At 42.1% G+C, this 13,042-nt stretch overlaps 1 protein-coding gene across 1 annotated transcript in view; it reads left to right on the top strand.

Annotated features, from left to right (window-relative positions):
- ZGRF1 (zinc finger GRF-type containing 1) overlaps positions 1–13,042 on the top strand; it is a 329,862-nt gene that overhangs the window by 257,897 nt on the left and 58,923 nt on the right. The window contains exons 24-25 of the mRNA XM_053700189.1: positions 5,805–5,939; positions 7,167–7,431. Of these exons, the coding sequence (XP_053556164.1) occupies positions 5,805–5,939; positions 7,167–7,431 (400 nt within the window). The remainder of the gene's footprint in view (positions 1–5,804; positions 5,940–7,166; positions 7,432–13,042) is intronic.

Genomic DNA, 13,042 nt, shown 5'->3' with positions numbered 1-13,042 from the left:
GTTTGATATATAGTACATTTTGTTTTGGGGTATAATCCAGTTATGGAGGATACTGATGTTGAGATTGGTCAACTTTCTGATTCAGATTCTTCGTCCTGTGAAGAATGCGAATTGGCCCCATTGACTCAGGTCAGTCAGTTATGTTCTTTAGGCCGTCCTAGAGCACCTTGTTCCTTGGGCTCGGGGATTCAAGAGACTGCTGAGCCATCCGCCTCGGGGGTAGGCCTGTCCTCCGGGAGGCGAGTTCCCTACTGCTCCCTACTGCTACAAGTTATGTGTTTTCCTTCTCGGAGGGTGGATTGTTCCTCCCGGAGGTTGTGGCACGTTTTCACTTTTACATACTTTTGGCGCTTGCGTGTCTGCAAAGTCCAGATGTTTGTTTGCGATTGTGCTTGTGTCCGATTGCCCCAGGTCTCTCGGCCTCTGGAGGGCATGTACAGTTCCCTGCAGGTGTAACTGTTCCTGAGTGTTGTGCCTTTCGTTACAGGCGGGCTCGCCTTAGTGTTTTACTCAGACATGTTTTTGAGCTGCTTGGGGACCCTATCCTCCTTGGGTATGGGAGTCATCAGTCTCCTTCAAATGGCTCACCTTGTTAGACATGAAGGGATGAAGTAATCTCCTTTAAGTCTTGTTTTCAAGATCCTTCCCAGTTTTGTTGGAAGAAAGGGTTTCCGTTCGGCTGGTCCTACGGACCTTCTGTTCTTCTTGGGCGTTAACCTTCGGGTTGCCCGTTATTTTATTTAATCCGGTTAGGATATATTTTATTTTCGTTTCATACTATGTTCCTGCGGATACTTACAAATATCTGGGATCGATACTCGCTGTTTGCTTCTATGGAACTTGTTCGGGACACGTTAGCCCCATGTTTGTCTGTTTTCTCCTCTCGGAGGATTTAGCCAGCTTGGCAGTTATGACCCTGGTTACAGGCTGGTCCTGCTTGGGTTCAGATCTTCAGTCTCGCGGCTTAGTCAGACACGTGACGCCTATTATGCCTTGCTGGTCAGACAGAGGTGCCGAGTGCTCTTAGCTTTATTTTATGTTTATTTTACAAGTTTCAGATAAGCATTCTCAAGAGGACTTACAGGTCCGTACGGCACTCTGGTTTGTTTCAGTCCTAAATAGCCGTCTCTTTGGTGACTGGGTCAGTGAATTTTGCTGCGTCACTTTCTGTTGCTTCCTATGTCCTCGGAGCTTAGAGTATTCCTTCCCATGTGGTGGGAAAATTGGAGGGTTTAGCGCCTCTTTTCCGCTGGAGGGCAGTGTTACTTTAGGAAATTGTCCTTTTTTGGAGTTGTTCCTTTAATGGTTCTCTTCTTCATTGAGACCTCTGGATTTTGTCTGTTTCTCCTTGTGGATGGGTCACCTTCGGGGGACTTGGATTCCCTTTGGGAGTTGTTTGTTCCTTTTCGGGACATTAGACAGTAAGGTCTTTTTGGGCTCCGGTTAGGGGTCCTTTCCCAGTGTTGGGAATGCTCTGCATCTCCTTCTTGGGATAGAGGAGGTCCTAGTGGTTTTCATGTGGTCTAGGTATTGCCATCTAAGTGCCATCCAAACCCATGTTTTGCTGTCCTCTGACTTCGAATTTGAGGTGATGTGGAGGCTTGCTGTTGCTCTGTTCGGGCGACTTGTCCTCACTATTCCTCTTGTGTATGGAGCTCTTGGCTAGCTGGGGAGACAGCTCAGCATATTAATGCTCTGTGGCTACTTTGTACTGGAGCAAACCGAGGGTTGCTGGGTCGATCCCCGGCGAGGTCTACTTGGCCTTCCTCCTTTCAAGGTTGATAAAATGAGCAGCGCCTTGTGTCCCTTAAGGGGGATTAGTCGCACTTTTAAAGCACAACACCCTTGTTAGCTCTAGTGTCCTTTGTGCAAGGGCTTCTTGCTCTTGTTATCTGGGTTATTCTGGATCTTTCCCTGGGAGGTCTGTTTTTTTATATCAGACGAGGGATTTATGTTCCTGGAAGATTGTTTAATCTAAACATTTGTGGGGCCCGGGCTTTTGTCCTGATCTTCCGGTTATCAAGGGTTTTCCTCGGCGTGTTCTCTTTGAAGATACCCGCTGTGGGATGTTACTAGACTTATGATTCTAGGACTGGCCTGAGGGGTTTCAGTTTCCGGGGTACTTGGGCTTAGCCCTTGTTCTGGCTTTTCTGTTTTACAACTTGGCCAGATTTACTAAGAGCCGAGGCTCCTTAGGGCTTGTCTTGTGCGGACAATAAGGTTGCCTTGTGACAGCCAACTAGCATGACCTGATGGTGGGCTTTCCTGCCTAGCAAATGGATGGTTTACGGTTGTTCAGCTGTCGCTTTTGCGCCTGGTATGTGTGCTAACACAATGGTGTTATAAGAGGTTCTTTCTGTGTTCATCAGTGACGTAGCCTTGTGTCCTCTCGATTCTTCCTTCGTCTTCCAGTCTTATGGGCAGGTATTTATCGACAATCTCCTCTTCAGGGGGCTCATTGTCCTCCTTAAGGTGGTGTGGTTCCTTTTTTGTGGGCCTCTCCTATGTTCAGGAGGTTGGAACAGATGTTTTATCTGGTTCATTGATTGGGCTGCCCTTTGAGTTGTTCTTTTCCATCTGGGGAGCTGTTGGCTCCGCGTTGAGACTTAATTGGGTAGCTTTGCTAGATCTCTTTGGGTCTAACGCCTGCTCGATTGTCTTTAGGTTGAAGTGGCTGTGTCCATTTTTCCGCCCTTTTTTGGGGTCCGGTCTGGGAGTTCAATTCTGTTCCCTTACTTTCAGATCTGCCATTGCTTGGGCTGGTCTGGCTAGCTGTAGGATCTGAGATATGTTGTTTATCCTCAGGTCTTAGGGGTGCCAGTGGACCTTTTTGTTAGAGGTTCTGTGTCTCTTCCCCTTTGAGATCTGTGAGTAGGTCAGGCGGCCTGGATTGCCTGGAGTGAGTCCTCTGCTTTGGAGGTTGGGCAATCTGCTAGTTTGTTCGGCCGCTTTTTCCTTAAGGAGTGTGTTTTCTCCGTGTCTTCCTTCGGATAGCAGCGTGGTACTGGACTCAGATGTTTATCTTCTGAGTTTGCTATTTGTAATTTTTCTGTTTGGTGCTGTTGCACGATATTTGTGAAATGTTTCTTTTCCTTGGGGATGCCCAGTTGCTCCTTGTGGGTTGGGCGTCGTCGCCCCTTGTTCTCGGCATCCATTCAGGTCTCTGTGAACTTTGCCTTCCTTTGAAGGGGGCTTTTCCTTTATCCGATTTCGCTGTACCTTTTGAGTATCCCTTTGGTTTACCCTTGTCCTCTCCCTTTTAGGGATTTTGGTACTGTACTAGTAAGGGTTGTGTGGTGACCGACTGCTGGGCGACGGTTCTCCTGGAGGAGTGTTGGCTCATTGAGTCTGCTTGCGGTCTAGTTAGGCTTTAGGACTATCTGCAGGTCATTGTCCTTGGGGCCTTTTCCTTCTAGTTTATTTTTTGCCCGGCTCCAACAAAGCAGGGTTTGGTTGGGTTGTGGGGTTTCTCAAGCCCACTGCCCTCAGAATGGGCTACCTATTGTACCCTCCGTTTTTGCATTCTTTGTCTTCTATAGCTTGGGTATTGTTTTCCCAAAAGTAATGAATGCAACTGTGGACTCTTTCCATTTATGAAGAAAAACTTAAATTATGCTTAACTTAAATGATGCTTAATTATGCTGTGGAAAGAGTCCACAGCTCCCCACCCGTATTTGTTCTGTGGGGCGTCTCTTATTTTTATTCTTCCGGCACCTTTTCACCCTGGTATTTCTTCTACTGTTCCTTGTTCCTCGGCAGAATGACTTGGGGATGAGGGAAGTAGGAGGAGTATTTAAGCCTTTGGCTGGGGTGTTTTTGCCTCCTCCTGGTGGCCAGGTTCTTTTTCCCAAAAGTAATGAATGCAGCTGTGGACTCTTTCCAGCTAAATAAAAACAATTATCAGGTAAGTTTTCCAGTTCTAACTCAACTCAAAGTGCAAATGGCAGGTTTCATAAGCCTACTCCTGCCACATATCTGTCCTTAATTGGCTCTAGCAGAGATAAGATATGAACAGCAAAGCATATTTTTCTAATAAAATGACCATGTTTAACTGTGTCTACTCCAGCAACAAGTCTGGATTGTTTCCTACAAATAAGTCAAGTGGTGGCAGAGCTTGGCTGTTGCATCAAACAAGGTGCTAACATATTCAAAATAATCCACACTCAACTAGTATGTTAATTTATTGCATGGCTAGAGAAAATCTTGTAATTACAAGCTGTTTTTGTGTCCCTAATGTGTCCAAACACTCATTCATCTTTCTATTTTTTATTTGTGTGCTTTCTATTTATAAATACAGAACACATATACCAAAATACTGTGACGATTACATAAACTTTTTATTATAAAAAAAAAAAGTCTTATATACACAAAAGTATAATTATTGTCTGTCAGAACAACAGATGGATTTCTTCTAACTTGTAGCCTACCCATTACACTAGTGGCAGTCTCACAAAACTCAGATCCAGATTGTCAGAACATAACTGCAGCCATTGTGGTTACACAAGTATCTCCACACCGTATGCAATCATTGGCAAAGCACATCACTGTTCTCATCTGGATTACCGGAATTTAAATTGTATTAATTACTCAAGAAATGGGACACCTCGAAATGCAACAAAAAAACAATTCTGGCTAACTCGCCCCTTCTTGATTCATGGGAGGTCACATATGGTAGTTATCTACAAGTTATCTCAAGGTTCTCCAATACAAATGTAAAAAATTGATAATTTAGCACTGAACTATCAACAAAATATTGGGTTTCTGCAGCATATTTGTAATGGTCTCATAGCTTCTTTACAAACTCTTAAAATTATACTGTCCACACTGCATACTATACTTATGTTTTACCTTTTCATGCAATAACGTTACTATCCTAATGACAATTAATTTACTATTAACAGTAAAAAAAAAAAAAATGAAGAGTGAAAACCCACCCACCCCCAGCCAATGATATGTTCATATTGTTTGCTTTTCAGGAGTAATGGGGACAACTGTTAACATATTGGCCACATTTTAGGGATTGAACCACCAATTACGTCTCAACTATGTGCCTTTGCATCATATAGTGGCAATTACATTTTGAACCATTCCTGATGTTCTCTAACAGCTACTAAATATCCTGTATAGATAGTACAGGGTAACTATTACATTATAAAATATTTACTCTCAACTACATCTAGTATTAGCGTTGCAGCAGCTATCAACCCCATGTTTGATTATTGTTACTGCTGTTTTTTGGAAGAAATGCTGTCATCCATGTGTGGGACTGTCAAAACCCAAAAGCATCAGTAGCACAAACAGTTTTGTTCCATGTAAAAATTGTGCCAAAAATACACTTTCTAAAACTACATATTGTCAGATACTGAAAACAATTGCATCCATCAACATAGGTTGTCACCATGAAAAGAAAATATTTAAAAAATGCATTTATGATAAAAACAACCTCCACATCTCCATTCATAATACAAACAATATTTTAGTTTTGTAGAATTTACAAGCACGCAATATTCCTTGTTGTCATTGCCTTTAGAATCAATATTTACCATTTTATCTTGGGAAACCAAATTATTACTTGACCACCCTCATTTCTCATCCATTCCCTGTTAGTTTTCTGTACAGTTCATCCCGTGTACATGAATAGGAACTATCAATTTACTGTGATCTGTGACTTATTTATATCCAGTATGGCCTGTATGATACAATCAGAGGAGCTTCTAAAACACCTTGTTTAAAAATCAATTTCTATAGAATAATCTGCTATACATTTTTTAGTAATCCTGTTTTTTCTCCACAATCTCATTTAGATGGAGGGTAATAACAGCTTTCTCAATGTGGAAGAAGCCAACTTTACAATTAAGCTTATCCAATCTCTGATTGCTAGCGGAGTCCAGGGATCAGTGATCGGTGTGATTACCTTATACAAGTCACAGATGCATACGGTTTGTTTCTAGATATATATTCTAATCTAGCACAAAAAAGTCAGATGTACTTCTGAGACTTTTACAAAGGCAGTTCTTCATATGTGCTTAATGAATTAAGCTGTACCTTTTGTATTCTGTAAAGTTTGTGCCTTTTACTTTGCACTACAGTTTATAACTAATTCACACAGCGGACACAAAGCGCCACACTTCACCTAGATTGTATGTTTGTGTCTAGACCATGCTATTATTTAGGTGCACGTACACTTGGGAAGCATGTCACAAATTTGTTCTTCTTTGCATCTGACTTATGACTCCTGGAAAGTTACAAAGTATCTGTTTCTGGGTCACTTTGTGTACACAGGTTTTTTTTGGGGGGGGGAGGGATTTGCTTTTGCAAGATTATAGGCAATATCTTGCAAAATAATTGCTCATTTATGTTCTTATTATATTCTTGCCTGAATTACAGGTTTTGTAAAAATGTGTTAACTGGCCCTTCATGTAAAAAAATATCTTCTTTGGAAAAGGTCGGACAATCCTGGTTTATAAATATTAATGGTATTTCTAGGAGACTTTTAAAGGGACATAATACTCATATGCTAAATCACTTGTAAGTGATGCAGCATAACTGTAAAAAGCTGACATGAAAATATCACCTGATCATCTCTATGTAAAAAAAGAAGATATTTTACCTCACAATTTCCTCAGCTCAGCAGAGTAAGTTCTGTGTAAAAAGTTATACTTCACCTGCTCCCAGCTGCAGGTAAAAAAAAAAAAAAAAATGAAGAAATGAACAGCAGCCAATCAGCATCAGCAGTACTGAGGTCATGAACTCTTACTGTGATCTCATGAGATTTGACTTAACTCTCATGAGATTTCATAGTAAGCTACCTTTACCTGATTGGTGAAATAATATGAGAGTTCATGAGGCTCATGCCCTAAGCTGTCCCAGGACAGACACACTAAAATGCTGCTTAGAAATCCTTTACAATGGGATGTGGCTACTGAGGAACTTTAGAGGTAAAATATCTTTCTTTTTTACATAGAGATGTTCAGGAGATATTTTCTAGTCAGCTTTTTACAGCTATGCTGCATCACTTTCAAGTGTTTCAACATTTGGGTATTATGGCCCTTTAAATAACAACCTTTGAAAACGACACCTCAAAGTGTTTGCACATTTGGTTTAAATCAAAGAAAACATGAGCACTGAAACATCACTGTTTCCTGAAAATCTAACTATATTTCCAGATTTGCAGATTACTAAACAGTACTGATCTTTGTGACCCTACGGAAATGAAAGCAGTTCAGGTGTCCACTGTAGATGCTTTCCAAGGTGCTGAGAAGGAAATCATAGTGCTATCTTGTGTTCGGACAAGACAAGTTGGATTCATAGACTCAGAAAAGAGAATGAATGTTGCTCTGACGAGGGGGAAAAGACATTTATTAATTGTCGGTAGATTGGTCTGTTTGAGAAAGAACAAGCTATGGGAGAATGTGATTCACCACTGTGAAAGTAAGTTGGGATGCAAAATATGTAGAAATGTAAAAACGCATATAGTATATTATTAAGTATATATTTACAATAGTTCCTGACAGAAATGGTAAGGAAACTCCTGTTTACACATCTAGAAAACCAGCAGCATCATAATGTATACTTCCGCATACTCACATACTACATGTTTTCCTATGTTTTTTTGTTTTTTATTTAAACCATGGACTACAGAGATAAGCGTCATAAAGCCAACCTTTAGATTGTATCACCGTACAAAAATGTGATCACACATAAACATATCAAGAGCAGAGTATTTTTAATATAAACATATGGTTATGAAACAAAAGTTCAGTATCTTGTTCATAAGGATTACTTATGATACAACGGCTCTGCAGGTAATCTTATAGGAATGCAGTTTACTATATACCTTCGACTGGAGTTGCACTTTGTGCAGCACAATAAGGTCTTTTATATAGACAGTTCCAGTGTGTCTTCCTGTATTTATCATACCCATGCAAACTAAAATACTTTGATAATTTACTTCTGTAGCATATTGTATAATAAATTCAGATTAAAGGGACATTAAACACGTTGAGATTGTAATATAAAATGATAAATTAGACATATTAAAAAAAACTGCAATATGCTTTTATTATTTATTTTGTCCCCTTTTCCTGTAACTCCATTCTGAAAGTCTGAGCTTTTCAGTTCCTGTTAGAAATGTAAGTGTAGAACTCTGTTATATCCCACACAGCCATTGGCTGCACACTCTAGTGACCTATTTATAACTGTCCCTAATTGGCCACAGCAGAGAAGGTAACCTAAGTTACAACATGGCAGCTCACATTGTTTTATAGACACTAAAAATTTACACTCATTTCTCTTGCAAGGTGTATCCAGTCCACGGCTTCATCCTTACTTGTGGGATATTCTCATTCCCTACAGGAAGTGGCAAAGAGAGCACACAGCAGAGCTGTCCATATAGCTCCCCCTCTAGCTCCGCCCCCCAGTCATTCTCTTTGCCGCTCTAACAGATAGGGAATCTCCACGGGAGGGTAAAGTGAATGTGGTGTTAGATTTGTAGTTTTATATCTTCAATCAAAAGTTTGTTATTTTTAAATGGTACCGGTTTGTGCTATTTACTCTCTGGCAGAAATGTGATGAAGAATTCTGCTGAGAGGAAAATGATTTTAGCATGTTGTAACTAAAATCCATTGCTGTTCCCACACAGGACTGAGGAGTACCAGAAAACTTCAGTTGGGGGGAACAGTTTGCAGGCTTAACTGCTTTGAGGTATGTTTCAGTCATCTTTTTTCTAGTCAAGACAAGATAATGCTAGAAGACTGACAAGAATCCCCATGTGGGAAGGGTAAGCCATGTTCTGAGACTTAGTATAGAACTAGAGGCTTATTTAAGAGGGCTCAATAGACTGGTTATCACTTTTGCAGGGCAATCTATTATTGACACTTTTAAAGCACTTTTGGTGTGTTTATTCGGGGTTTTATTCCACATGGCATTATTTTTAGTCACCTAAATTGGGTTCTGAAAGCCCCACAGCTCCGGAGTGGAGTGGGAGGGGCCTAATTTCACGCCTCAGTTGCGCAGTTTATTCTGACAGATTTCTTTGCATGCTGCTTCACATGGGTCCAGAGACTGATTGAGGACTTCAAGAGGCTTGCTTTTCTCAAATCCAATCCTTAAGGGAAAGTAGGGCCACAGCAGGCTGCTGTGGCAAGGTGCTGTAGTTTATTAACCGGTTGTTTGCTTTAGGTAGCTCCGGTTTGGGTATTAAAGGGTTAATCAGGCTGAAACTTGCTGTGCAAGCATATCGAAGCATTAGGCACATACTGTGAAAATTTCAAGAGATTTGGTTAATTTTTCACCGTTTTGTAAAATGGTATGCGCTTTTATTTCTTAAAGGCACAGTACCATTTATTGCAAATTGTGTTTTTTACTTGTTAAAGTGTTTTTCCAAGCCTGCTTGTGTATAATACTAATCTGTTAAACATGTCTGACACTAAGGAAAAGCCTTGCTCTATGTGTTCAGAAGCCATGGTGGAACCCCCACTCAAAATGTGTCCCAAGTGCACTAATGTGTCTATACACTTTAAAGATCATATTGTGTCAATTAAAAATATAGCCCTAGATGATTCTTTGACTGAAGGTAATGAGGATAGTCCGCCTTCCTCTCCCCATGTGTCATCACCAGTTACGCCCGCTCAAGCGATACCTAGTACCTCTAGTGCATTGGCACCTATTACATTGCAACAACTAGCGGCAGTCATGGATAAATCCCTTGCGGCCTTTCTATCCAAACTGCCAGTTTTCCCTAAAAAGAGCGATAGCTCTGTCTTGAGAACAGATGAGGAGCAGTCAGAAGCTTTGGGAGGTTTATCTGATGTACCCTCACAACACTCTGAAGTAGGGGCGAGGGATGTAATGTCTGAGGGAGAAATTTCTGACTCAGGAAAAGTTTCTCAGTGGGCAGAATCAGATTCCCTAGCGATTAAATTTAAACTGGAGCACCTCTGCGTATTACTTAGGGAGGTTTTATCAACTCTGGATGATTGTGACCCTATGGTGGTCCCAGAGAAATTGTGTAAAATGGACAAATATCTAGAAGTCCCTGTATACACTGATGCGTTTCCGATCCCTAAGAGGGTGGCGGATATTGTTGCTAGGGAGTGGGAGAGACCTGGTGTACCTTTTGTTCCCCCCCTATCTTTAAGAAAATGTTCCCCATAACTGATCCCAGGCGGGACGCGTGGCAGACGGTCCCTAAGGTAGAGGGGGCAGTTTCAACACTAGCCAAGTGCACAACCATACCAATTGAAGACAGTTGTGCTTTCAAAGATCCTATGGATAAAAAATTAGAAGGTTTACTAAAGAAAATATTTGTTCAACAAGGTTTCCTTCTCCAACCTATTGCCTGCATTATTCCTGTAACTACTGCAGCGGCTTTTTGGTTTGAGGCGCTGGAGGAGTCGCTCCAGAGGGAGACTTCATATGACGAAGTCATGGATAGAATTAATGCTCTAAAACTGGCTAATTCTTTTATCACAGATGCCGCTTTGCAATTAGCTAAGTTAGCGGCGAAAAATTCTGGTTTTGCCATTATGGCGCGCAGAGCGCTTTGGCTCAAGTCATGGTCGGCCGACGTGTCGTCCAAAACAAAATTACTAAATATTCCTTTCAAGGGAAAGACCCTTTTCGGGCCCGAGTTGAAGGAGATTATTTCGGATATCACCGGGGGAAAGGGCCATGCCCTCCCGCAAGATAGGCCTTTTAAGGCTAAAAACAAGGCTAATTTTCGTTCCTTTCACAACTTCAAGAGCGGTCCTGCTTCAACCTCTGCAACCGCAAAGCAAGAGGGTAACGCTTCACAGCCTAAGGCAACCTGGAAGGCAACCAATACTTAGGCTGTGTAGAAGATCTACTCAAGATGGGAGTGATATATCCAGTTCCAATTACAGAACAAGGACTGGGTTTTTACTCAAACCTGTTTGTGGTTCCCAAAAAGGAAGGGACTTTCAGGCCAATCCTGGATCTAAAAATTATAAACAAATTCCTCAAAGTTCCATCATTCAAAATGGAGACCATTCGGACAATCTTACTGATGATCCAGGAAGGTCAATATATGACTACCATGGATCTAAAGGATGCGTACCTTCATATTCCTATCCACAAAGATCACCATCAGGTTCGCCTTTCTGGACAAGCATTACCAGTTCGTGGCCCTTCCCTTCGGGTTGGCCACCGCTCCCAGAATTTTCACAAAAGTGCTAGGGTCCCTTCTATCGGTACTAAGACCACGGGGCATTGCTGTAGCACCTTATCTGGACGACATCTTAATACAGGCGTCGTCTTTTCCCAGAGCCAAGGCTCATATGGAGATTGTTCTAGACTTTCTAAGGTCTCACGGGTGGAAGGTGAACACCGAAAAAAGTTCTCTGTCCCCGCTCACAAGGGTTCCCTTCCTGGGAACATTAATAGACTCGGTAGAAATGAAAATATTTCTGACGGAGGTCAGAAGGTTAAAGCTTTTAACTACTTGCCAAGCTCTTCATTCCATTTCTCGGCCATCTGTAGCTCAGTGCATGGAGGTAATTGGATTAATGGTAGCAGCAATGGTATGGGGAATGGGGATTATGCAGATTTGTCTCCTCAAATCCAACTGGACCAGAAAACCAGAGAGTCTCTTCTCTGGTGGTTGTCTCAGGATCACCTGTCTCAGGGAATGCGCTTCCGCAGACCAGAGTGGATCATTGTAACGACCGACGCCAGTCTGATAGGCTGGGGCGCGGTCTGGGACTCCCTGAAAGCTCAGGGCCCGATTAAACATTTTGGAACTGAGAGCGATATTCAACACGCTCCAGGCATGGCCTCAGCTAGCGGCGGCCAAATTCATCAGATTTCAGTCGGACAACATCACGACTGTAGCATACATCAATCATCAGGGAGGAACAAAGAGTTCCTTAGCGATGAAGGAAGTAACCAAAATAATCAGATGGGCGGAGGATCACTCTTGCCATCTATCTGCAATTCACATCCCAGGAGTAGACAACTGGGAAGCGGATTTCCTAAGTCGTCAGACTTTTCACCCGGGGGAGTGGGAACTCCACCCGGAGGTTTTTGCTCAGCTGACCCAGCTATGGGGCATTCCAGAATTGGATCTGATGGCGTCCCGTCAGAACACCAAACTTCCTCTTTACGGATCTAGGTCCAGGGACCCCAAGGCGGCACTGATAGATGCTCTAGTAGCGCCTTGGTCCTTCAGTCTAGCTTATGTCTTTCCACCGTTTCCTCTTCTCCCTCGGCTGGTAGCCAGAATCAAACAGGAGAAGGCTTCGGTAATTCTGATATTGCCTGCGTGGCCACGCAGGACTTGGTATGCAGACCTAGTGGACATCTGTCCCACCATGGACACTGCCAACGAGGCAGGATCTTCTAATACAGGGTCCATTCAAGCATCCAAATCTAGTTTCTCTGCAGCTGACTGCTTGGAGATTGAACGCTTAATTCTATCCAAGCGTGGGTTCTCTGAATCAGTCATAGATACTCTGATCCAGGCTAGAAAGCCTGTCACCAGGAAAATGTACCATAAGATATGGCGGAAATATCTTCTTTGGTGTGAATCCAAGGGTTACTCGTGGAGTAAGATTAGGATTCCAAGGATATTGTCTTTTCTCCAAGAAGTATTGGAGAAAGGTTTGTCAGCTAGTTCCTTAAAGGGACAGATATCCGCTCTGTCTATCCTTTTACACAAGCTTCGGGCAGAAGTACCAGACGTTCAAGCGTTTGCACAGGCTTTAGTCAGAATCAAGCCTGTCTATAGACCTGTGGCTCCTCCATGGAGTCTAAATTTAGTTCTTTCAGTTCTTCAAGGGGTTCCGTTTGAACCTTTACATTCCATAGATATTAAGTTATTATCTTGGAAAGTTTTGTTTTTGGTAGCTATATCTTCTGCTCGAAGAGTTTCAGAATTGTCTGCTTTGCAGTGTAATTCACCCTATCTGGTGTTCCATGCAGATAAGGTAGGTTTGCGTACCAAACCTGGTTTTCTTCCTAAAGTAGTTTCTAATAAGAATATTAACCAGGAAATCATTGTTCCTTCCCTGTGTCCTAATCCAGC

The sequence above is a fragment of the Bombina bombina genome, chromosome 2, assembly GCF_027579735.1.
Source record: "Bombina bombina isolate aBomBom1 chromosome 2, aBomBom1.pri, whole genome shotgun sequence".
In the NCBI taxonomy this organism is placed as follows: domain Eukaryota; kingdom Metazoa; phylum Chordata; class Amphibia; order Anura; family Bombinatoridae; genus Bombina; species Bombina bombina.
The sequence above is the reverse complement of the archived record's forward strand: the minus strand, read 5'-3'. Positions and strand labels throughout refer to the sequence as shown.